Source organism: Topomyia yanbarensis, chromosome 2 (assembly GCF_030247195.1).
Source record: "Topomyia yanbarensis strain Yona2022 chromosome 2, ASM3024719v1, whole genome shotgun sequence".
Taxonomy (NCBI): domain Eukaryota; kingdom Metazoa; phylum Arthropoda; class Insecta; order Diptera; family Culicidae; genus Topomyia; species Topomyia yanbarensis.
Window position 1 is genome coordinate 134,081,741 of NC_080671.1, and position 27,136 is coordinate 134,108,876.

The 27,136-nt window shown below is 44.0% G+C and overlaps 1 protein-coding gene across 1 annotated transcript; it reads right to left on the reverse strand.

Moving 5' to 3' along the window:
- Positions 1-4,249: 4,249 nt before the first annotated feature.
- On the reverse strand, positions 4,250-26,784 carry LOC131681406 (augmin complex subunit dgt3). The gene is made up of 7 exons (XM_058962165.1): positions 26,666-26,784; positions 26,463-26,605; positions 26,041-26,407; positions 25,675-25,979; positions 25,052-25,612; positions 24,816-24,993; positions 4,250-4,459 (listed from the first exon to the last, which is right to left on the reverse strand). The coding sequence occupies exons 1-7, from the start codon at positions 26,681-26,683 to the stop codon at positions 4,286-4,288; spliced, it is 1,746 nt and encodes a 581-aa protein (XP_058818148.1). The 5' UTR covers positions 26,684-26,784; the 3' UTR covers positions 4,250-4,285.
- Positions 26,785-27,136: the final 352 nt, after the last annotated feature.

Here is a 27,136-nt window from a genome sequence, read left to right on the forward strand (position 1 = left end):
TGGCCACTTGTCTGCACCGGTTAGTAGTAAGGATCTGGGAAACCAGCTATCGGATGAGTGGAAAGAAGGGGTCATCTGCCCCATTCACAAGAAAGGCGACCATTTGGAGTGTGAGAACCTCCGAGCGATCACCATTTTGAATGCCGCCTACAAAGTGCTATCCCAGATCATCTTCCGTCGTCTAACACCTAAAGTAAATGAGTTCGTGGAAAGTTATCAAGCCGCCTTCATCGATGGCCGGTCGACAACGAACCAGATCTTCACCGTACGGCAAATCCTCTAGAAATGCCGTGAATACCAGGTCCCAACGCATCACCTGTTCATCGACTTCAAGGCGGCATACGACAGTATCGACCGCGTAGAGCTATGGAAAATCATGGACAAAAACAGCTTTCCCAGGAAGCTGACTCGACTGATTAAAGCAACGATGGACGGTGTACAAAACAGCGTAAGGATTTCGGGTGAACTTTCCAGTCCATTCGAATCTCGACGGGGACTGAGACAAGGTGATGGACACTCGTGTCTACTATTCAACATCGCTCTGGAAGGTGTGATGCGACGAGCCGGGCTCAACAGCCGGGCCACGATCTATGCGAAATCCGGCCAATTTGTATGCTTCGCGGACAACATGGACATTATCGCCCGAACATTTGGAACGGTGGCAGACCGCGAAGCAGCGAAGGTCAGACTGGTGGTAAATGCGTCCAAAACAAAGTATATCCTGGTAGGCGGAACCGAAAACGACAGCATCCAGCTAGGAAACAGCGTTACGATCGACGGGGATACCTTCGAGGTAGTGGAGGATTTTGTCTACCTAGGATCCTTATTAACGGCTGACAATAACGTGAGCCGTGTAATCCGAAGATGCATCATCAGTGGAAGTCATGCCTACTCTGGGCTCCAGAAGAAACTGCGGTCAACAAAGATTCACCTCCGCACCAAATGCACCATGTACAAAACGCTTATCAGACCGGTGGTTCTCTACGGGCTCAAGGAGGACCTGCAAGCGCTAGGAGCTTTCGAGCGACGAGTGCTAAGAACGATCTTCGGCGGTGTGCAGGAGAACGGTGTGTGGCGGCGAAGGATGAACCACGAGCTCGCTGCACTCTATGGCGAACCCAGTATCCAAAAGGTGGCCAAAGCTGGAAGGATACGGTGGGCAGGGCATGTTGCAAGAATGCCGGACAACAATCCTGCAAAGATGGTGTTCGCTAATGATCCGGTTGGTACAAGAAGGCGAGGAGCGCAGAGAGCACGATGGGCGGACCAGGTGCAACGTGATTTGGCGAGTGTTGGGCGTAACCGCCGTTGGAGAACTGCAGCTACAAATCGAGTATTGTGGAGGTAAATTGTTGATTCAGTGTTATCATAAAATTGATGTTGAACTAAATAAATGAAATAACGCAGAGCTGGCATTATCAATGAGTTAAAATTGTTCCTATACTTTTGCAGAATACGTTTAGAGAAGTTAGAGTGGTTACACCGTTAGTTTTTATTCAAGTTGGTTACACATTTTTGTCAGGATGAAAACAATCAAATTTTTGTAAATCAGGTATTCCGGAATTACATACGCCGAGGAAAATTTTCTCAAAATTTTATTAAGATCGGAATACTACACCTTGAGTTACAGCTATTCATAGACCGCCAGGGGATCATAGGGTCCGATGTAAATAGCAATGTTATGAATAAAAATTCAATATTGGCAATCCCTGCCTCTTCAATGTACATACCAACAGGAAGAAAGGCACGCTTGATGATAGACGAGCCATTGATTAAAGCTTATGACGTATTTTTTTCTGGTTGCTTCCAAATAGCCTGTAAAACATGGGCATTGTTCATTTTTGCTTTGTTATTGATAACAGCGAGAATGATATGCAATCGTGTTCCAATAAATCTGCATTTAAACCCGTGATTTCTGCAAACTGTCTCTGCTGAGTAATGGCTCATATTTTCGAAGGCCTGAATCTTCCTTTCAACGATTATCGCATGACTATTTACAGTTGGTTTTTGCTTTCATTTGTCTTTTCCGCACGCCACTGAGGTATGTCCATCTAAAGAAGGTACGATACGTTCATTAATAATTCCATTACTCTGATGTAACAGTACTGCGGTGAAAAATCATATTCGCACTTTTCAGGATCATCCGATTAGTTTTCATCGAGAAATTCAGTATAAAGATTCAGAGTGTAAGGTCGTTCATCATTTTGGTACCCATCACAGTTAAAGACATTTTGGTTTGCACTTTAATTCTGCGATCACCTAGAACACATTAAATCGACAATAGACAATCGTCCAGCATTTTGCTAACTAATGCCTGTGTCTAGTTTGCTTCTTCCTTCACAAATAGAAGCATTATTGGCCAGCATAAAGACGCAGAGAACGGTGTTCCAGCCAATCTTAGATTACCCTTCTAAAGTAACAGTGTTCAGACAAAGTAGTACCAACGCGAACGAAAAAAATATTTGAGTCGTTGTATGTTCCAATTTCTTCGTTTTCATCCTCATCACGAAACATTTGCCTGTAACGGGCACGGTTGCTACTGCCATCACAACGTAATTTGTAGATTACCTTGAAAGCACAAAACACATCAGATAGCGATTCCTTCCGGCTCTCAATCAATAGTACTCAGCAATCGACGGATTTATTGTGCACTTCATATATTCAAATTGATGTCATATTCTGGTACTAATTACCTTTAGGATAGCATAGATGCTTTGCCTCCAGAGTTTTGTGATATGAAGGGTGGAACTAGATCCTTTGTTAAAATAGAAATATTGTTGCTCGACAAAACGTTTCTACGCTGATAAGACTTCTATGATCTGACCTGCGGTTCGATGTCCAGACGACATTGCACTTTTTGTTGCTCCGAACATGAACTCGTCAGAGATCATTTGAATTTTTCTCAGTATTGTTTTTCTGCTCGAGTGGTAGGATGGCCTTATCTAGTATGACTGGAAACTTCTTCAATTTACATTGCGCCTCGCAGCGAAGTAGAATCTTTGTAAAATAAACGATCACGATTTCGAAAGTTCTTGGTCCATAAAGCGAACAACTTCGTCGTAAACATGTGCACTTTCTTTTTAAGTTCCCTTTCTACAAATCTCCTTGTTTAAACTTATTTCTAGTAAGGCCAATCACGCACTCTTCTGTGCAAGGTCTAACTAGAAGTTCCGCGGGTTTTTTGCGATCGATTTGCCAATACTGTAAAATAGGGTCAATATGCCACAATTACTAGAAAATAATAAATAATAAAAAATAATAGCTTACCTTCACTCATTACTGCTTCTGTGAAATTTGACCTGGATTGCATATGTATTCAAATGGGCCACGTGTTGATATGTCAATAAACGTTTTGTGTTGCTACGTAACCGACTATTGGCATTATTTTTTGTTATTTTGGCAACAAAATGTTAACGTCTCAATTCCACCTAAACTCCATTTTCCGACCAAGTGTCATGGTTGGTTACCCGTTCTGCCTTCGTCGACCGTGTACTGAATAAAACATGTTTTATAAAATCAAATAAACGAACATTTACACACGTATGCATCCCAGCTCGCCATTATCCAGGAAAAATTCACAGAACAATCCCAACCCAAAACAGTTCCAATGTTACCCCCGGGAACTCCTCCCCTCCCGCACATAGCCAAAATACTATTTTGTCACCGTGTGCTGCTGCTTGCTTGGCTTTGGGGTGCACTGTTTAGCGCGAATGCAGCTTCCAGTAATTTCAGCACCATCCAAGCCAAACCTCCGACTTTTGGTGATGTTTTTGTAAGTTTTATTTAATTAATCCCTTTGGGATAGGGCGGATGAGGTGCGTGATGGAGAACCACCACAACCGAGGGCTAGCAAATCTCTCAACAATGGGCACTTTTCCGAGTGCACAGCAAACCCACGGCTCATCCCCGTTTTGGGCGTTAACTGGACACGGACCGGTACATTACCGAGCATTAAAATGCGCTTAAAATTTTAATCCTCAAAAGTGCGATCTGTGGAGTAGCTCGTTCTGACTGGCGTTACCGCTTTACAACCACGAATCAACTGTCCGAGGTGGTTGGTTGAATGCGCTAATGTACCTTAATCATTATCATCATCACCGGTGTGCACGGAAGCTGCTGTAGGAACGTAAATGAATGGGCTGCTAAATTAGTGAGCACTTACGTTGTCAAAGGAATGTCAGTCTTGCATTATAAACAGGGCGAAGTTTCTTTCGTGATTTCATAAGTGCTGCATGGAGTGCATGGAAGGATTTGTATTACATACACGAATAAGCCACACACTGGTTCAGTACTTCATCTCGTCAGCCATGGACTTACATTTGATACCGGATATGCTTTTGTAGGCCGCCATCTGGGATGCGGCGGCCGTGACTTCTTTGATGGCAAATGACACCTTCTTCGGTTCGGTCAGAAACCACACCCACAAATATTGCTTGTAGCGCCAGAATTTGTCGTTGGTCTGCAAAGAAACAATTAGATGGTGATTATTATTTTAATATCATCGGTTTATAAGAGACGGAAATTGATGCGTGAGTTCGATTTACTTTATTTTAAATCCGTCCGGTACTTTAGGTGAGACAAAATTGAAAATGGATAAGAGTAATCAATTTTATTTAGCACTTCAAGTCGCACAGAAATATTTTATCAGCTGATAAAGCTAATTTTTACATGTCTTATAAAAGAAATGTAAAGAGTTCGCTCGAACCCTCAAGTTTTTTCAATCGACTCAGCTCGACGATTTGGGACAATGTTTGTGTTTTTAGAGAGCAAAAAAAACTAAAAACCCTGAGAATGCAGAAAAAAATGTACAAAACCCTAACGTCTCAGGGAACGGGTTTGGGCTGCCACCACCCGACCCGCTAAAAACCACTGCTCTTGCCCAGAATCTGATTTCTCCCCAGCAGTACCTTACGGCATTACTTAGAGGAGGGTTTTTTTATGTGCATAGCACCCACTCTAATTGAACTACTTAGTAGTTAGTTCCTTCAGTAGGGTTACAGCACTCCACACAGACTGGCAATTTCTGCTTGACAGCGGGAAGCTAGCTGTGGGTCTAGACTTAGTACTCTTCCCCTACGAAGACAATCTGGGCGGCAAACTTCACATTTTCTAATTTACCAAGTCGTTTGACTCCCTTGTGCCACTCAGCACCGCCTCTCTCTTCTCGTTCCATTCAGTACCACTTACTCGTTGAGCTTGAATGCGTCTACCCTACGGAGAAATCCCCGACGAAAGAAGTTCTCCCGAAACCGAGCCAACCAACCAGGTGTCGAGGTCAGTTCGGCGGAGCACGGCGTCCGGTTTACTGGTGCCCCGACGACCCGCGACTTGCGGTGCCTCGTCGCGGTCTACTCAGTCTAGTCGCCGGCGGTGAATCTACCTTACACCGACGGAGAGTTCCTCGGCGAAGGAAGTTCTTCCGATACCAATTCTTCTTTGGTTTTAGCACCACAACTTCTTGAACCCTTTGGCTCCCTGTCCGGTGCCATTTAACACATCAACTCCTTTAAGCCATTTGGTTTCCCTCTCGTTCCTATTCGCCCCACTTCCCTGATAAGTCATTCAGCTCCCGACTTTACTAAAATCTTGTTCGCGAACTATTAGGTCTATTCCGCGACGATGGATCTAGCCTACTCCGACGGAGAATTCCCTGAGCGGTTGATTTCTCCCGATACCGATGTTCATTTCCGTGCGCCTTTAGTTTCCCGTTTCGTCCCGATCTACTCGATCCAGTCCCCGGCGGTGGACATAGCCTAATCAACGGACCAGCCAGTAGTTGCTGAGGTCCATCTAGCAATTCCGGGTGGAACCTAGCTTGCAGTTCACTGGGCCCTAACGAACCACTGCTAGCTATTCGACGCGATCTACTCACTAATCCCGGGCGGTGGATCTAGACTACTCACGAGCTACCCGGTATGGTGTCGAGGTAGGTCCGGCGATTGCGGTGAAGCCTGACGTCCGGTTCGCTGGCGTCCCGACGACCCGAATCAGATGCTACGTCGCGTACTACTCAACTGGTCCCCGACGGTGGACCTAGTCTACACAGATGGAGAGTTCGCCGGTGGCGGAATTTCTCTTGAAATCCGATTTGTGGTTTCACAACGACTTCATTGCCAATGGCGCTAATTTGTTGGTCCCTTCGCCACTTCCTCTGCAGCGCGGAGAGTATACTCGTAACCACTCTGTTGACAGCGTCCCTCGTCGTATATATGTGCTCGTCGTGTCACATTTCTTGGACGACATTGTCAACTGTCGCACCAGAATACCCCTATGAACTTTTTCGAACCTAGGGCATTCGAAGACCACGTGTTCTGGTATCTCTTGCACGTCCACACACTCCGGGCAAAAGGGGTGACGAAGCTTGTCCAAACCGATGCAAGTACTTCCAGAAACATCCCTGCCGGGACAAAAACTGCGTCAAATGGAAGTTCACCTCTCCATGTTTCCTATGAACCTAAGCCGACACATTTGGGATGAGTCGGTGGGTCCACCTTCCTGCCTCCGCATTGTCCCACTCCTGCTGCCACTTATCCAACGAGTTCGTTTGGACCAGTCTCTCGAATTACGTGTAGTTCTCTGTAGTCGTTCTCCGCTCCACGTCCTCAGCCAGTGTGATTCAGATGGGGATCATTCTGGCGATAACGCATGCTGCTTCCGACGATATTGTTCTGTACGCACTCGCGACTCGTATGGTCATCAGCCGGAATGTCCTGTTCAGCTTTTTGCTTGGTTTTCAGCGTAGCACCCCAGACAGGAACTCCGTCTTCGAATATCACTCCCAATTACTTCAGTGTACGCTTCGATACAATCACATGCCGTCCGACGTCGATCCGCATCCGCTGAACCGCTTTGCAGTTTCTGGCCAACAACACCTCCATCTTGTGGTGAACTATATGCAGCTTGACCCCGTTCATCTAGCTCTCGATCTATTGTCTCCGTCACCGACACTTCCACTTCTTCAAGTATCTCACCCATTACCATTAGTGACACGTCATCCGCAAAACCCACAATCTCAAAATCCGCAGTGTTAAAACCCCATCGTACATCCCGTTCCAAAGAGTTGGATGAAGAATGGAGCCGTTAGAAACGCCCACTGAGACTCGCATTGATTTCTGCCTTTCGTTCGTCTCGTACAACAGCATTCTGCTCTGGAAGTAGCTCTTCAAGACCTGGCATAGATAGTCGGGAACCCTCATTCTGTGCAACGCGGCAGCGATGGCAGCTGGCACTGTTATATGCATTCTTCGCATCTATCGTGACCACAGCGCAGTATCGATCTCCTCTTCGATTCCGTTTAGATGCCTTCTCAACACTCTCGAGCACTGTCCGAATTGCACCCAGTGTCGAACTTCTTTTGCGGAATCCGATCTGCATCAGTCCGCGCTCACCTTCCGTGTGCATTTGGTCAGCGTGTTAAAGATGATTCTTTCCAGGAGTTTTCCGACTGTTTCCAGCAGACATATAGGCCTATACGAGGTTTGACGGCCCGGTGACTTCCCTGGCTTCGGCAGCTACACCAGCTTCTGTACTTTCCACATATCGGGGAAGTTGCCGTCATTGAAACACTTCTGCAGCAACATCCTGAACATGTCCGGATATGCCGTTTGATATTCCATTCGGACCAGGGTTTTCTTTGATTTCAGGTCCTTCGATGCTTCTGCGAGCTCATCACTAGTCTTGCACTTGCTGATTGTCCGTGTCTGTTTCTTCTTCGTTGTACGGTGTCGGTGACCAGATAGTTGGATCGTGCATCGGGAAAAGATCCTCGACTATTATCTTCAGCTTACCCGGGTACATTTCGGCTGGCGTCGTCGAGCCCTTTATTTTCGCCATCACGACGCCCCAGACATTGACGTCTACTTCTCGACACAGCTACTTGTGGCCATCTGACTTGCTAAACTCGATCTCCCTTTTTAAAGCGTCTTGCTTCCCGCTGCCTTGCGCTCATTTCTATCTGGCTCTGATATTGCTCTCTGAGCCCGCCTTCTGGCTCTGTGACAAACAGCGCGTAGCATACTAAGCGTCTCGTTCCACCAGTAAGCTGGACGCCATCTATTGCGTGGTTCCAGTTTTCATGGCATTGTTGCGTCACAAGCCATCACAATCCTTCTCTTTAGGTCAGCCGCATCCACGTTCTCGGTCCCGCCATTCGGCCAAAGTGCCTCAACTAAGAGGTCTTTGTTGAAATCGTATTTCACTTTGGCTTGCCGGTCATACTCCGTGTTGCAGCAGGGTTCCGTTGACTGATACGGAAGCGAACCGCCTGGTGGACGCTATGCATATATTTTTCGCATACTCTCCAATCCATGTTCGCCATCAATGAAGGACTACAGAATGTGACGTCGATGATAGACTCCCTCCCGTCTCTCCGAAATGTGCCAACATATCCTTCTTTGCACAATCGTACGTCTAACTTCGCTAGAGTTTCTTGTGTTAGTTACTCTATTGTCCCACTCCCACGCGTTGAAGTCATTACCACTACTGGCTTCCGACTAATAAACTGCTTCAGCAATATGCAAAACTGCTCCACTGTCCACCTTGGAGGAGTGTAACAGCTACACACAAAGACGCCATTGATTTTGGCGATCGAGAAGCCCTCATGTGAGCTTTCTACCACTTCTTGAATGGGGAAACTACCTATAACTTGTATCACAGCCGCTTCCGATCTATTCACCACCCAGCTACCGTTATCAGAGGGGCACCAGATACGGCTTTGCGATCAAAGTTATCTCCATTACCGTTGGCCTGCAGTCGCCTTCTTGTGGGCAGGGCATTTAAAGCCACCCATCAGATGGTCGTTTCCGACCGCAAGCACTTTGGCTTCTGCGTGCAGTCTCTTGCAAGATGGCCCGTCTACCCGCATTTCCAGCACATCCCGGATCTATCCGGGCTTTTACAAACCCCTGCCAAATGTCCAAAGCCCAAACACTTGAAGCATTTCTCCGCTTGTTTATTCACTCGTGGGTCGGCTCTCAATGGGTGTCTCGACCATCCAACCGTAGCTTTGCCTATCTCCATCGCCATATCGGAAGCGGTTGCCGGTAAACGAATCATCGCTGTCTTAGTTCCTCCTTATCCCTTCTTTAACCGGATCGTCAAGCCCAGGTTTCACTGTTGCTTCATTGCACCTCTCAGCTCGTCTTCCGTCGTGATTTCATCAAGATCCTTGCACACAATCACTATCTCCGGGTTTAAGGCTTTAACTTATGTCTTTCACCCATTGATTTGGTAATAGTCTCCTGCAAGGTAGAGTTACTAGTCGTGAGACCTTCTTCAATTCGAAGGGCATCTCGCCTTTATGGATAAGCCTGTTTCATACCACGTTTTCCCCCAAATCCTTCAGCTCCAGGTCCTCTCTAACCTTCATGAGCAGTGCTGCATACGTCGTCGCGTCATTGGCTTTGCCGAGCACGGCTTCTCTCTTTGGCGCCTTCTGACGAGCCGGAGGTTTTCCCTTTCTTTTCTGCCCTCATTGTCGCTCTTCCTTCTGCGTTTGCTGTTTACCTTATTTCTCCTTCCGACCTACAACAGTACTCCAGCTTACTCAACAGCGTTCTCGAGCGTCTGCTTTTTGGGCCTGTCCGATCTTCCGTCTCCTGGCGAGGTTCTTGTCCTCTTTGGAGTCAGGGAAACTTGCGTGTTCTCCACTCCAATCTGCTTCGGGGGGGGGGGGGGGGGGGGGGGTAGGAGGCTGGGGTTAAGAAGATAGTATCCTTAGCCGACGTCAATGCTCGCTCTGCTACATAAGCCCCCCGCGTTGCCGTGTCATATTCCTTTACGCAGACACTAACACCTTTCGGATTCTGAGAACCATCTCTTTATTGTCCTTAAATACACTGTTTCTCGCGTCCACAAATTTGTGGAGCTCCTCCAACAACTACTTCGTTGCCACTACTTTTGGCTTCTGTGGGATGTAACTCATCCCGTTTTACTCTGGCTGCTGCTGCTTCCCTCCTCCTGTTTTCCTGAATGACTTCAGCTGCTGCTGGTGATGTTGACCTCAGAGAGTAGAACAACACGCTTTCCGCCCAAAGTTGCCATCCAATTCGTGGTCGGTGTCCTGTCCGTTAAAGTTCGCCATGGCCAGTATTCCATAATCAGGATGTTACTGGCGTCAAACCTGATGTGCCGGTTGGCACTCCGGTTGGGCTAGAGAGCTTTTATTGCTAAGATCTTAGATTACTGAAATCTTAGGATCTTAGCAGAAGCAGCACTGACTCGCTTTGTCGGAGTTATGGTTTTTTTAGAAGGTTAGCAGAGCCCAATCCAAACCCCACCATATCCTAACAAGACTCGCCTGGCTGTGCGGAAAATGTTTACCTCGTCCATTGGAACATACGACTTCGGCGGTAGAAATTTCCGCAATAACTCTCCCGCTATACGGTCCGGTTTGTCGACGATCGCGACAACAACCGATACGAACGCTTGGTGGAGGAGCGTTATTGTCGAGGAACCCAGTTCCAGAGCTTCAAATGCTGTATGACATTCAGCAGCAATTGCTGGCGAGGCAGGGTATGCCAAAGAATCCTCGGCCTTTTAGGGGAGACCCAGAGAATTGGCCTCTCTTTTATGGCGCTTACATGAACTCAACAACAGCGTGCGGTTATTCTGACGTTGAGAATTTGTCCGAACTTCACGCTGCAGAGAAAGGCGTTCGAATCGGTTAAGAGTCAACCGATGCGTGCGTACCTTAGGTTATATCTACGCTTTACATGCTCTATGGACGACCTGAACTGATCATCCAAACACTGCTAAGCAAAGTTCGCGAGGCCTCGACCTCAAAGTCGGACAGACTACATATACTTATATCTTTTGGGATGACCGTTCAGAATCTTTGCGAATATCTCGAAGCCTCAGAATAGGTGGCGCACCTGTGTAACCCGGTTCTAGTTCAGGAGAAGATTCCAGTTAGGATGGACTGGGCCCTGTATAAACGTCAATTCGCCGCAGTTGATTTGCAAATATTTGCAGCCTACATGTCCACGCTTGTTGTCGCGGCTTTGGATGTTACGGTCTTCACTGATTGTAAACTGTCACGATCGGAAAAAAAAAGTTAACGTGTTAAAGTAAGGAACTTCCCAAATACGCATTCACTGAGCGAGTCGCTGAAAGAGTCCAACAAAAAGCACATGCCTACTAACTACAAGATCAAGGATTGTGAAACAATTAGAAAATGGAATCCGGATAAATGTTGGAAAATAGTCCACGATCATCGGTTTTGTAGGACGTGTCTGGAGAAACACGGAAGGCGCCCGTGTAAGCTACAAATTTGGTGCGTAAGTAGAAGGCTGTCAGCTGCGACATCATCGGATCCTACACTCAGAAGGTCAAACAACAAAACCTGGCTAGAGAAGTGCAGCAAGCGTCCAGTAATTACAAGAACACCGAGCGCGGGGTTGATGCGCACTTTACTACCGAGAGGTGAGCGTTGTTTCGCATACTTCCAGTAAAACTTTTCTGGAAAGGGAGATCAGTAGAAACTCTCGCGTTCCTTAATGACGGATCAGCGATAACGTTAGTCGAGTAGTGCATTGCGGCGAGTTTGGGTATTGATGAAGAAGAAACAGCTCCCCTGTGTCTAGCTTGGACCAGTAACGTGACTCGTCAGGAGCCTAACTCACAGCGTATTTAAAAAGATGTTTCCATCATGGGAAAGAACAAATTGTTTTCCTTAAGTGACATTAGAACAATAACTAGACTGAACCCGATGAAGCAAACGCTAACGTATGCAGAACTAGCACAGAAGTACGCGCAGCTATGAGGCTTACCAGTCACCTGGCATCTTGATTGGATTGAATAGTGCTGGTTTAATTGCAACGCTGAATGTACGTGAGAGTCAACTTGTCAATTCATTGGCGACCAAGACGCGTATGGATTGGTCAATCTACAGAAATACTGTAGATGAAGCTAATTTAGCGAACTACACCCTACATAAAAACCCTGGGTTACGAGAAAGCGTGCAGTGATAGATTGACGAGTATCTGAAGAGCCACTACATCCACGAAGTTACTCCTTGGGAACTGAATTCTACTGACTCAGGAAAGGTGTGGCATTTACCACTGGGGTAGTGAGAAACACCCAGAAGTCGGACATAAGCAGTCAAAAAGCAAAAGTCGGAGAAGTTTCATTGAACAACATTCTTCTCAAATGTTCGGATCTACTAGTTTCCCTCGCAGCGGAGCTCTGCGGCTTTTGGGAGCGTTCGATAACAGTTTGTAGAGATTTAAAACAAATGTTTCATTAGTGCAGAATACGCCAAGATGTACACTGCCCATAATCGCAAGTCAGTCCCATATTCTACGGGATTCCCTATCTACATAGGACTGACTTGTGAGTATAGGCAGTACACTACCAGCGCTTTTAGTACCAGTAATACCCATAGTTTCCGGTGAGTACGTTCGCGATTGACATTAGTAGCTTTGCCACATGCCGCAAGCAAAGGTTATAAGCGTCGACGCAGAGAGTGAAGTTGAAAGAATTCTGGGTCTACTGTGGCTGCTGGAAGAAGATATCCTGGCTTTTACAGCCGATCTGCAGTTAAACGGAACTGCTCCGACGAAGCGGAATATCTTGTGGAGTGTTATGAGCTAGTTCGTCTCCCAAGGGCTGCTATAACACATTAGCGTTGAAGATCGGATGATTATCTAGGACACTTGGTGCAGTGAAATCCAGTGGGACGACGAAGTGATTGAAGCGATTCGAATGCACTGCAGAGCTTTCACCATTCATTCAAATTCAACCCGAACGAACCACAATACAGTTCAGTAAAACGCTTGTCTTCACCCCAGCCGAATGAATTGCCGTTATGGATACCGAAGCAACAACATGAGGAAACAGAAACGAATATTTCCACACATGCTTGCATAAGCACGTATCATTATAATGATGAACAGTTGCGAGTATCATTGAGAGAGAGAGAGAGAGAGAGAGAGTATATCAGTATTCTCTTCTCTCTTCAGTAGTGGTCCCTTGTTGCTTGGTTGATTATTTGGTGGATTTGGTTCACGAACATACAAGCTGTTGAATCATTCAGATTACTTGTGTAATGCTGAATCTGTCATTGTCATTGTCATTTCTCAGCCCACACCCTGGCAGACGTTCATCCGCCCATCTAGACTCTGTCAAGATGAGGACCTACAAAGCCTAACTGTTCGTATGTGCTAGTCCGTATAGCACACCAGTTTCTTCCACAAGCAGGCGCCGGCTGTTAACCAGTCCCACAAGTTTCAGATACATTACATAGAGGATAGTTGGAGACAGAAAATGAAGAGATAGTAAAGAGATTTTGGTTTGCTGAAACGAGACAAGAAAAGCAAAATAATTGTGATTAGTTTTTTTTTTTTTAATCGGGCAGATGGGACTGCAGCTTAACGTAACGTCAAGTTCTCTATTTTGTCTGGTCCAATGTATCCTGCTCCTAATAATCTCCTCATGGGTCCCCTAGGTCAGAAGCGGATCAATCGAATACAAACTATTTGGCGCAAGTTCAGAGCGTGTAATGTCGTGTCATCTAGTCTGTCATCCTATGGAAAATCATCCTACCATCGCCTTGGGGTCAACGTCATATTGGCAAATTTCGCATTGAATCCGCTTCTGTCTCTTCCTAATCTCCTTTTTGTCTCCTAGGTCCGAAGCAGATCAATCGACTATTAATTGAAACGGTAAACATACTAGCAGTATTAGTCCTTACTCGCGAATACTTTTCCTTCAACTGTGCTGTTTCTTCTCTATCTTATAACATAACTCGATTATCCCTGTTCTAGTCAATATACATATTCATTACATTATGGACCAGGCAAACCCTTAATTTTTCTATTATTATTATCCTGAGTAGCTATACCAGTGAAGGTATTTTAGGATTTCGTTAAAAGAATCTCTGCCAATAAAGGCGTAAGCAATATTTCTCCACATGAAGTTTGCTCGAAACGAATGTCCGCCTGGTTCGACTCGAACAGACCACACCGAAAGGGTTGCTTATCATTTCTGAGAGCCGGTGTGCTTGATCGAGTTTAATAATCATAAGAACAAATCCTGAATCATTAACTATCTCTTAGGTGCCAGTCCTGCACTCCTTTCCTGAACTAGCCTCATACTCACGATCAATAGAGTCGACAACTAGTAGGATCTACATGTCCCCCACCCAAGCGAATTGATCAACTTGCAAGTAGGAGCACATATCTACCAACCAGCCAAGAAGACTTCCGAATCAATGAGAATGGACCATGCCAGTCGAAGGCCACAGGCCCAGCGCCATCTCGTACAGTGTCATTGTCATTTCTCAGCCCACCCTCTGGCAGACGTTCATCCGCCCATCTAGACTCTGTCAAGATGAGAACCTACAAAGCCTAACTGTTCGTATGTGCTAGTCCGTTTAGATTTTGGTTTGCTGAAACGAAACAAGAAAAGCAAAATAGGTAAACGATTTCTCCTCTGTTGTCCGTTCCCTTGTTCGTAGTCCTCCCTCCTGTTCCTGGTCTGTTTGGGCCACTGGCTTTCGGTTTCCTTGGTCGTCACGCTCGATCGATTTAGACATCATAGCAGGAGAAACAAATGAAAAGACAAAACAAAACAAAATGAAAATAAATGGACGTCTGCTATCTGTGCCTAAATTGATGTTGCTTCTCAGTTTTGCACGACCCAGGGGGGACTTGGCCTTGATCCCAATGCTCTGTCACCGATGTTACGTGATATTCGTTATGGAATATTCTTTGTGTGGGGGCCATTCATAAGCAATGTTGTTCGTTTTTTTATCCCTGATCCGCTGATACGTCTAAAATTCATTTTTAGTTTTTTTTTTATCTCGTTACGTGACGCTCTTCCCTATTGTCAATATCCAACATCATTTATGAATGATCCCCTGGTGATATATTTAGAGCAGACAATCCAATGAGAAATAGGATTGACAGGATTTTAGTGCGCTCTTGGGCACCTTGTGTCACATCTTCATGTTTGTTATACATACTAAGTATACCAAAGCATGCGATGTGATGACCGGAAGATTAGAGAAGCAACTCCTCCCCTTCCCCCCCACTTGTGTAATGCTGAATCTGAATATAAAATTCATTGGGACATTAGGCAACAGGTACCGCTAATTTGATTCTGTTCAGGTTTGAGGGGAAAAAAATTGAACCAAAACGAAGTGGTTATAAGTTTGGTTATAAGTTATTCGCATTTAACAAGGACAATGTTTGTTTCAAACTATGATGTACTACATTCTTTTCCTAAATGTTGTGCAGACTGGTTAAATGCTAACAAATTATTATATTTGTTATATGTTATTTGTTATATTATTAAGCACAAATTTGATGAGCAAGATTTATGACTCCTGATTAAATTGGATAATACCTACAAACGGAGTGTTTAAAATGTACGGCATATTGTGGAATATTTAATAATCAGAAAATTACTTCGAACTTTATCTAAAATTGAGCAGGAATAGTAAAACTACACATGCCTTTCAATTTTTGGGAACAAATTAGTATCCCGCTTTAATGCTTTAATGATCTGGACAGATTAGTTCGCTGCAATTATTCCGAGCTTGGCGAATAAAGTTTTATTTGGAATATCCTCCAAATGAATCTTGACAGTTGACTTTAATGCCTTTATTCTAAGTTAGTCGAGATTTTTTTGCAACCAGGCAACCAAAAATGTTTTCAAATTTTGTTAAATGGAAAGTCACACAATATTTTTTTTCTATTCCATCAACATTACTAACCTATCAATCAAAACTTGTCAACTGGTTAATAAAAACTTGACACAATTTAACAATTGCATTCATCGACATATAAATCAAACATGATTTACGAAATTTATCGTCATGTGAAATTACAATTACATCTAAAACATTTTTTATACTCGTGTATGTCAGGAGCAGAACATTTTCACGTAATTTTTTACGATTTTTTTCTAGTTCTGTGCAATACTAGAAAGCCCCCCCCCTGAGTTGAACTTGAACAACGACTGGCTAGGGAGGTACCAGCAAAAGAGACTTGCTCACCTCCCTGGCTAATTGAAAAGGACCGCTGCGATAGCAGCAAACAGAAACGATCAGGGAGAACGCGGCCCTTGTGTTCCCGGCCGGTCGGAAGAAACCGCCTGCCTTCTCGTCAACAGCAGCAGATCAACAAGCAGCGTAGAGTGCACTGTGTAGCAAGCAGAATAGGAGGAAATATAAGTCGGTAAATTTAGTTTATTTGTTTTTCCTCTTTTTTTTGTTACGAAAATCCAAAATTCCGGTAGAGGCTCCTAGGCCGCCCTGAAAAGAAGAGTACGCCGGGCAAACAAGAACCCGAGTAGTGGTCAAACCTTAATTTACATTTAGCGCTCAACTTCCAAGATGAGTAGACACGTTTTTGCTTTCGCTTTGCAGTCTTGCACGGGCTATTTTCAATTCCAAGTTTTTTTTCCCTCGGAGGGATTTATGGGCATCGCCGGCCCTATATTCGTTCAACATCCGGGTCGTTTCATCTAGTAGCATGATAAGACGACGCGAAAACACGTTCCACATCGACTATGCGCATCTTCCGCGGAAGCCATCTTACGAAGAGCTCCACAGCTTCGTTAATATGATTCTCGGATTGCAGAAGGAGCAAGTTGTTCGTATTCAGCCAAGTAGAAGTCTAGGGTGTGTGAGTACTCTCTAAGAGGGCTGCACGAACCGCGAACTCACGGTCGTTCCGTAAGGTGGGGGATATTTAGGGTTTCTTTACACGGCTTCGAGATTCCAAATGTAACAAAGCGTAAACGTGGATTACCTTTAATTTGTTGTTTATTGCTGGCCTATCAACTATCGATCTATTATTAGGGTCGCATCCTTCACGTGCACGTGGTCGGTGGCTGTGGTGGTGGTGGATGGGGATGGCTCGAGGTTGTTCAGCTGTTCGGCGTTTATGTGACGGTTCCTTGATGCTCCGGTTGTTCAGGGGCTCCGTGAGCTTGACGGGCCTGAGTGGGAAGCTGACATTCGCGAAACCTTCCGATCCTTTGTGATTAGCTGTCGTTACAGTCGCCAGCAACCAGCGATCGTGTAAGCTTTTCTTTGGCTGATTTACTAGGAATCTTAATTTTGCACTTTTAGCACGTCTGCACTACTTCGGGCGTCAGACCCTTCTGAACTCCTCTATTCTTCCTTGGCACCTTCTTCCCCCTTTCCTGTCACTCCCCATCCACCCAAAGCTGCGATCCTCCCCATCCGGCATCTTCTGCAAATCACTCCCACTCCCTTCCTCCTTTCCTATCCCTTAGCATGCTTATCATATTTATATTTTCAATTTCACCGTTACATTTCAATATTTTATAACTTCAATTGAAATATTTTATAAAATCAATTTAATCTAACAATCTCCACAACACCTACAACTCTAGTGACAGATAATCTCGCAATTCATTAAAAATTCGCCACTTCTCGTATCAACAAACCATCTATACCTGGCCTTTGAAACCGTTCGGTCACAGTCCCCCACACCCCGGGGAAAAAAGAAATGCGATATCAATGAGAGCATTTCTTTTTCGCCGTTATAACGACTCAACATGCTACTATTCGAACCGATCCAACAAAAATTATTTGATTGAGGACACTTCAAGAATATCTCCATTTTCATATCTTCTTAATGTTCCCACTGAACCGATTACACTTCCAAATATAAAGAGCTTCGACGCTCGCACATTCCCCGTTCAATCAACCAACGTGAACACATTCAGCATTATCCTCGGTAAAAAAGTCACTATATATATTTATATATTTGATAATGAACCCCATTATCTCTAATATCTATCTTGACGGGACCAGACCAACTCCCGACGAATTATCAGATCCCCGCCGGTATCAACGTATTTGCTATTCTCAAATGAAGAAATTTCTAAAAATTGGGCGAATTCCCCATTTGTGCCGATTTTCTATTATTTCTTTACCGGTCAATTTGAACCTGAAACAAACTGACGCAACGCTTTTGCCTTCTTTATCGACTATTCGTTAGCTAGGTCGTTTGTTACTACCAACTGATACTTATCGGACCATCAAATGTGATTTTCAGCGTGATTACAAGTAATCGTTTGAGGATGGTTCATAGTCACCCCCATTGTCCATGGTGCGGTTCTATTATAAAGTTTTAATCGTCCAGATCGTATGAGCCCTCGTACATCATGGTAGATGATGTACAAGGTTCACCTCCAATACCGGTCCCTGGGTGAATCACTATCTATTGCCCAGGTAAGTCGCGTATTGTTATAACAGTCACCATCTTTATTCTACAATTACTAATTCATTTATTCTCGTCTATTTTTCAGGATTTAACCTGGTTTCAATAATTGCCCCGGCCATATCCCAAGATGTTTGCCATCAGCGTCCACTAATTCATATGATGAACTGCCGTGCCTCGCAAGTATAACGCATGGTAGATACTGCGGCCCATATTTACTATTATATTGTTCACTGGCACTGGATTGTTTGGGGTTTCTCCTATAGACCACGTCTCCCACGTGGTGTGGTTTAGCAAAGTTTCTTCGTCGCAGATCATACTTGATTTTAGTATTCTCATGCGCCTTTCTTAATTTTTTTCTCACGGTTGCACGTATCTCCCCAGAAATTGTGCCCATTCTAGAAATTCTATTTCCAATTGACTCTTCAACTTCCTCTCTCCGGTGATCAGAGCCGCGACTGGCAGTTTCCTGACCAAAAATTACGTAGTGTGGTGTGAACCCGGTTGAGGCATGCACCGTGTTGTTGAAAACGAATTCCATGTCTGAAATTTTAGTGTCCCACTTCGTTTGATCTTGGCGCACGTACGATCTTATCGCGGCATTAATTGAACGATTTACTCGCTCCACAGGATTAGCCTGGGAGTGATACTCGGAAGTGAACCAATGCTTCACCCCGAAGTTTTCTAGCGTTGTCGAAAAATCTTTGTTGGTAAAGGTTGAAGCGTTATCCGTGATGATTTTTTCCGGTACCGAATTACGGTGGAACCAACCATCTCGGAGAACGTCCACCAATGACTTCGCGCAAAGTTTTCGAACGGGATATAATTGGATCCATTTCGAAAACACATCCAGTATGACCAGTAGGTAACTATTACCTTTCCGACTTCGAGGTAGGGGGCCCACGTAGTCGATGGCAATGGTTTGCCAGGGATGCTGAGCGGAACGTTGTTCATCCATTAAGGGAACCACGGCGACCGTAGGTGCTTTATTCTCTTTGCAGAGTGTGCACTGTTTCACGTGATCGCGAATGGAAGTGACCATTCCAGGCCAGTAATAATTGAGTTTTACCTTTGGCAACATTCCACTAAAATTTGAGTTCGACTCTCTTCCGGAGGTACCAATTTCCAGTCAAAACGTGAATCAAAAGGAAAATCATGGGATCGCACCATCTTGTAAAGTTGTCCGTCCGTCACCCTAAAGTCCATAAACTTCTCGGGGTTATCTAGTACTCTCTTTCGCATAGAGGTGTACCACGGGAACACTTCTGGAGAGGGCATCCGGTACGATATTGGTTTTACCTTTACGATGGACTATTGTCAGGTCGTATTGTTGGAGTGTCAAACTCCATCTGCTCAGTCTCGACGCAGTTCGCCACTTGGAGCGTAGAATAAACGTCAAGGCGGATGCGTCAGTAACTAGGGTGAAGTGGGTTCCTTCTAAATACCTTCTAAAATTCTCGATAGCCAATAGGGCAGCTAATGTCTCCTTTTCGGTGGCCGCATAGATTCGTTGTGCACCGTTAAGTTTTGTTGGAAAAGTAGGAAATTACTTTTTCCTCTCCCTCTTGAATTTGAGTTAGAACTGCTGCTACTGCCACATCACTGGCGTCCGTGCTAACAATAAACTCTTGCGTAAAGTCTGGACTAGCGAGTAGAGGTGCAGAAACTAACCACCTTTTGATTTCTCCAAACGCGAGTTCTCCTTTCTTATTCCAGGTCACCGTCTTCCCTTGTGTTTGTAGCATGTCCGTCAATGGATATACCACTCCACTAAAATTGGGAATAAAGCGGCGGTAGTAGTTGGCCATTCCTAAGAACCGGCGCAGCTTAGTTATGGTATTTGGTTTCTCATACTCCATTATAGGTCGTACCTTATCTGGGTTGGGGCGTAACCCCTCCGATGACAATATGTACCCTAGAAATGGCAGTTCTGACACACAAAATCGTGATTTGGATAAATTTACCGTCAGATTCGCTAATCGGAGTCTCTTGGCGACTTCTCTGAGCAACTGTAAATGTTCCTCAAAGGTATCTGAGATTACCATAATGTCATCCAGGTACACGAAAATTCTTGGTTCTAGTTCGCCGAACCCAAGTACTACATCCATTAGTCTGGAGAGCGTAGCTGGACTGTTTATGAGCCCAAATGGCAAGCGGGTGAATTGATACATCCCTCGCCCTGCAACGTTAAACGCAGTGAATTTGCGCGACTCCTTCTCCAGCGGTATCTGTAGAAAGGCTTCGGAGAGGTCAATTATGGATAGATAGTTCGCCTTCTCCAAGCTTGCCAAGATTCGCCCTTGATGAGGCAAAGCATACGCATCTCTAACCGTGCGTTCATTCAACTTGCGTGCGTCTATGCACAATCGTAAGTCTCCGTTAGTCTTTTTAATTGGTACTATATTCAGTGACCAATCGGATTCAGACTTTTCTATTATTCCGCGTGCTAGCATCCTGTCTACCTCCGCTCTAATTGCTGTCTGCATGGACGGAGAGTAGTTGTAAGGAAACTGTCGCACCGGTTTCTCTTTTAAAAATTGCTCCAGTATGACAATTTTATGTTCGCTCAGTGGTGTGGTATCCAGTTTCCCTGGCACCACCGATTTAAATTCTAATTTTATCATATCCATTTGATGTTGTTGTTCGTCTGTTAAGTGCGTAGGTCGAAATGTCAGCTTATCGGACATTTCTTCTACTTCTGTTACGCAATCAACGAACCTCGGTTCAATACCAAATAGTTTCCAAAAATCGACCCCGCAAATACAGCCCACTTGTAGTTGTGGTACTAAGAGGGTTCGAACCAAGCGCAGCTGTGTCCCTACTTCGAACGGGATTTCCATTTCTCCTAAAACTTGTAAACTGTCTCCGCTCGCTGTCCTCAGATCGATCGACGTCTTCGGCTCAGTTATTTTCCATGACAAAAATTTCTTATAGACCTTAGGTCCGATTAGTGTACACATACTCCCGCTATCCAATAGCCCGGTAACTTTTACTCCAAATATTTTTAGATTTATATATGGTCTTTGATCTAATTCATCACTAGCGATAATTTTAAAAATGTGATTAGTGGAACGGTATGCGCTTATGTTCGGAACACCTCGCGTCTTTAGGCGGTCCGAATTCCGTTTTTTAAACAATACGGGCAGTGTGTTTTCTCGAAACCTTTGAATGCGCAAATAGTACAGAAGACTTTGAGTGAATCTGGACATCTATTATAGAGATGTGATTTTCCACAGTTATAACAAGTGAAACCAATCCATCCAGGCTTCTGGCGTCCGAAGCTTTTGCTGTACTAGCGTAGGAACATTCTCCTTTCGGTTCTAATTTTTGTGAGTGCGAGTTGCTTGGTGAGAGATGTTGCTGGAACTTATTTTCCCATTGCTCATTCGATTTTGATTCATGGAATGAATGGGGTTGAAAATTTCGATTATTCGTAGAGTGGGTTGGAAGGGATTGTGAGTCATACTGAACATAGCTTACCTCTCGTGGTTGAGTGAAAGCATGAGTATACAATGGGCAGTTGCATCGATTTCATGGCACACGGCTATCAAAGAATCCATCGTGCACACTGATTTTCCAATCATGGCTCGTTTATAATCAAGTCTCAAGTTTCGTTTAAGGAGGTCTTCGTGAAGCGGCTTGTTCATATTCCGGAATAGTTTCTCCATATCCAAATAGTAGGATTGGAAAGTTTCATTTCTTTGTTGTCGACGTTGCATTAATTTTAGGTGTATCATAGAATCCAATTCGGGGTGGATGAACATAGCTCTAAGCTGATGAACCAAATGGTTCCAATTCATCAAGCGATTTTGAGGTCAGTGAACTTTCGATAGCACAGACCATCGTTCAAGAACACGACAACAAACACGAAACAGAGATCGACGGCAAAACGTACAAGCTGAGGATCACAATGGAGGATGGAGCAGTGGAAGTGAAACTGTTTGATTTTTCCAAGGACGTTTTTTTTCAGAATTGATGATTTACTTTTTCAAAAGTTATAAAAGTTTAACATGGAAGGATTAACATGGTATATGAGTTATATAAAAAAAAATTAGTAGATATGTCCATAAAAAATTTGGTAAAAATTTACATCATTTCTGGGGTTATATATGTTGAGATGTGGGAAAAAAGTGAAAATTTTGAATTTGTGTAAAGGTATGGAGCCATATTTTTATGAAATACTTGTTATACGTATAGCGTAGTACAATGTCCAATTTGCAAAATCCTCTTAAAAACATAAAAAAAATATTAATAACTGTCCAAGTTATAGCAATTTCCGCAAAACGCGTTTTTTGTCAAAGAGGTTTGCCGTGACAACGATTCCAGTCCAACAGCTCAACTGGAAGCATAAAATTAAAAAAATCTTTAGTGTACATATCTGTGGTGTCCTTGAACGATGGATTGAAAAACAATTTCTTCTTTTTGGAAACGGGAACGATTTTTCCAACAAAAAAAATTTCACCTGAAAAAAATATAGATTTTTTGACCAACCTCAACATATGTAACCCCTTAACGCAAATTCATGAATTAGGGACCATCCATAAATGACGTAGCATTCGTTCGACCGAATATTCGGGCCGAATACCAGCCGATTTTAATTTAAGCCGAATATACGGTACGCCGAATAATAAAAACCGGTAAAATCGGTATTCGGCTGAAAGCCGAATAGTACTATTCGGTGCATCTCTACTGGTCAGACACCAAAAGGCCTATTTTTCCGAGTTTTCGGTAGCAGGAATCGGGCCAATTCTACACGTCTTCACCGACACCAGCGAGGAAGCTTACGCGTCTACAGCTTACTTCCGGGCAGTAATAAACGGTAAAGCATATGGCACGCTAATGATGGCTAAAGCAAAGGTGGAACCATTGAAGGCTTTATCAGTACTGGAGTTGGAGCTCATTGGTGCTCTGCTAGGGGCAAGACTGGCAAAGGCAGTCTGTGAATATCATACGTTTCCTATTTGTCGTTGAATAATGACTCAGAAACAACCCTGGCTTGGATTTAGAACCAACACTGGCAATTCGTAGCCTTCCTAGTAGAAGAAATCCTAAGCAAGACGGAATCAATTGAGTGGAGGTGGATCCCTACACGACACAATGTAGCCGATGAAACCACCAAGTGGGGAAAAGGTCCCAGTACGGATGTCACTTCACGTTGGTTTCTCGGTTCTGATTTCCTATACTTGCCGGAATCGGAATGACCGAAACAGACATCAAGGAAGCTGTCAGAGACGGAGCTGCGGTCCAGTTTAATACAACGAGTCTGGTCGTTGATGACGCCATTTGTTGGAGCAACTTCTCCAAATAGAAGCATTCGTTGAGAGCGGTAGCTTATGTCTATCGCTTCGCTGTTAACTGTTGTCGTCGGATCCAGGAGGAATCACCAGTGGCGGGTATCCTGAAGCAAGAGGAATTACAGAGGGCGTTTTGGCGTTAAGTGCAAGCCGCAGTAGCTTAAGCATCGACGTCCCGTTTACAAACTGACACCATATCTGGACGAGCATAATGTGATGCGGGTCTACAGTCGTATCGTTCGTGTCGTACCGTTCTCTATGTTACGCACAATTTCAAGTTCTCGATCGTCGAATTACCCGTCGGATGGTACCATCGCCGATATTCACACGCCAACATCACGACGATGTACAACGAAATCATACGCTTCTTATGTTTGCATAGTGTTTGGAAAAATAGTAAAGAAGTGTCAAGTCTGCAAGGTTTCTAAAGCTACATCAGCTGTTCCAGGGATAGCACCCCTACCAGAATCTCGTCTCGCTGTTTAAGAGCATCCATCCTCTTATGTCGGCTTAGACTATTTCGGACCCAGGTTAGAGTTTGTCGCAGCTGTGCCAAACAATTGCTCTATGCACGTGCCTCTTGATGAGAGCCGTACATCTGAAAGTTGTCCATTCGCTGACTACAGACTCCATCAAGATGGCCATTCATCGGTTTGTATCACGCCGTGGATCACCAATTGAAATCAGCTCTGACAACAGGACTAATTTCCTGTGAGCCGTCAGGTAATTAAGGGAAGAAATCGATGTGATCGGAAAGCACCACCAAGTAGGTTTTCAATCCGCCATCTCTCCCCATTTCGGTGGTTCTTGGGAGCGTCTCGTGAGATCGGTCAAGGCGGACCGTCAAATGAAACCTGGCGAGGAAACGTTAGTGAGCGTCATCGCGGAGTCTATAGTAAACTCTAGAGTGGGATCGCACAACCGCCCAGACCTATACCCGAGACACTGAAGATCACTTGTATAAATTGAAACATGGCCAGATAACTACTGGACCAGTTTTGGAGACGGTGGATCATAGAGTACCTCCCAACCATTGCGAACAGAACCAAATGGTTCGGAAAAGTAGAGCCGGCGAAAGTGAATGACTTGGTGATGATTGTCAACGAGAACCAGCGCAAAGGATGAACTAGAGGACGCATCCTGTTAATGATTCGAGAAACGACGTGTCCGACAAGCAACAGTACAAACGACTGGCAGTGCTGCAGGTACAAGGCAGTCGTAACGCGGAGTCAGTACCGAAAACGGAAGTGCATTATAGAAATATTAGTCCTCATCATTTAGATTATGCAATTCTTACGTCGAATTTCAGAAAACAGCCACTCACCTTCGGTTCGTTTATGTTCTGCTGATAGTCAGCCTTTAAAGCCTTCAGCTCCTTTTCAATTTGGTTGACCTCAAAATTCAGTCGCTGTATTCTCTCCTGATACTGTTGATCGAAAAACTGCGGTCCATTAACCGGACCATCGTAAACATACTTTCTCAACAGATTTTCGTTTTGATTTCTGCAAACAAACAAATTATAGCGTACATTGAATTGAACACTCTTCAAATAAATCCTACAGTTCAGTCATAGTTTCCTCCATGCCTTTGTAGTACTTCCCATTAACGACAGAGCGCAAATTTTTGAAAACCCTCTTTTTGTAGTCTGCAAAGTCTTGAATGCAATTTTTCAAACTAATTGATCGATCTTCAGATGAGTGATTCAAATTAAGCGACCCTAGAAGCGCTGAAAATTGCGTCACGAATTCATCGTACGCATCTTCTTGTGCAGTGTTACGATCGACGGCCTTCAAGGTTTCTATTCGTTTCAAGCATCGCTGCGATTCCGTGTTCAGTTCATCGCTGTTATCGAATTTGTTTTTGATTTTCTCTAAATCTAGTTGCATGAAAATCCAAACCATTTCTGCATTCATAAGGGTGTTTGAAATTATCGCTGCCAGCTTTTTAATGTATTCCAGTCGGCTAACGGCTCGATCCATTTTTAGTTTGCTGTTTTCATAAAGAATGCACTCGATTCGTTGCTCGTTCAGTTGTCGCATGTACATTTCAAGCTCTTGCTTTAGCACGTCAATGCATAATCGGTCTTGCTCATTGGCACTGGCCAGCTCAGCGCACAGTTTTCTGAAACAAAAAAAAAACTTTTCAATTTCTTCGTTCAATAGAAACTGAATCGGTAAATGCACCTCATAGCAGGAATTTTCATCGGCTGCCAGCAGAGATCGTGTATACGTTCCATCATTTTCTTCAATCCGTGGTATTCTATCTTAACTTCAAACAGCTTCATTTCACCAACATCCAGACGGTTTTTAATGCTTTCCAGTTTTACAATCACATCCCGATGATCCTGATCTGAATCGTGATCAAAGTCGTCCACTTTTCGAACCGCAAAGTGCTTCCTAATATACATTTCCAAGTACTTAAGAAATTGGTCACATTTCATATTGAACTGTTCAATCGGCATCTGATAAATGAAAAGGGGTGGGTTTTGCTGGAAAACGAAAAAACAAATATTCAAAAAAATGCAATTTTTGAAACCATTCGTGTCTTACGCTTTGAACATAGCACTGGTGCATTTCAAAAATCTTTTGCTGAGTGTCAGCCTGAATTTCTTCCAGAAAAGTAGCTTTTTCCAAACATTCAGCTGCAACCCGTCCGTAATTAAACTCGACATCGATTAATTTCATTTCAAGCTCGGAGAGTTCCCTGGTCAAACAGTTTTCGCTTTTCTTCGCATCAGCTAAAAGCTTCTCGTACTGCTCTTCAATGGCTACCAGCTGGTCCAACTGTTCCTCGTAATCATCGACATCAGTTTCTTTATATTCCAAAATGTTTGGATAGTCTTGTTCGAGGATTTCGAGTTCCGCTAGTACTTCTTCATCAGTCAAAACACAGCCGGTTCTCTCCAGCTCTGTATACCTTGAATTATAATCCTGTGCAGATCAGCTTTGGTAAATTATTTAGTGTTACTCACTCTCTTAGAAGGATGTCCGTTATTAAATTATCCTCGTCGACGGATTGTCCAAACCAACCAAAAAAATCTTTAAAAGATTCATCGTGTAGAAGCCAAAGGCGACCCACCTCAACGCCACTCACTCGTTTCAATATGTCGAGATTCTGTATGCGAAAGCAGGCGTTATTGGTAGTTAATAATAAAAAAACTAATCGTACAAGTACCTTTGTTGACTCGTCCATCCTCAGAACAAATTTTCTAAATCAAAAACGTGAAATCAGTTGCAAAAGCAGAAAATTCACAACAGAAAAATGAGACACAGTAACTGTCAGTACAAATCGATTATTTAATTTTGTTTATTTACATAGCTATCAGCGCCGTGGAGCGTTGGGTTTCACAACTATGAGTGGCCTCATCGACCAAAGTCTGGTAACGCGTAGCTGGTGAAAAGGGTGACCAGAGAGATTTCGGTTCCCGCAGTTAAAAACCATTTGTGACATAGTCCGAACAATAAACCTATGCTATGGGATATAGTAACCATTTAAGTTGATATTTTGTATTGTTCTTACAATTTGAACTTCGACATTATTCAATAAATATAACAATAGTTCTACAATATCCCCTATAATAACGACGAATTGATAGGTTAAATTATAGAAGAACAATATCCAGTACTGTAACCGTATGTGATATTG

What these genes read in the sequence shown, in the direction of transcription:
- LOC131681406 (XM_058962165.1), bottom strand. An exon ending in ACGGACATCCTTCTAAGAGA is followed by an intron (nt 26,408 to 26,462) that starts GTGAGTAACACT and finishes TTATAATTCAAG; the next exon opens with GTATACAGAGCTGGAGAGAA. An exon ending in ATGAAAATTCCTGCTATGAG is followed by an intron (nt 25,613 to 25,674) that starts GTGCATTTACCG and finishes TTTTTGTTTCAG; the next exon opens with AAAACTGTGCGCTGAGCTGG.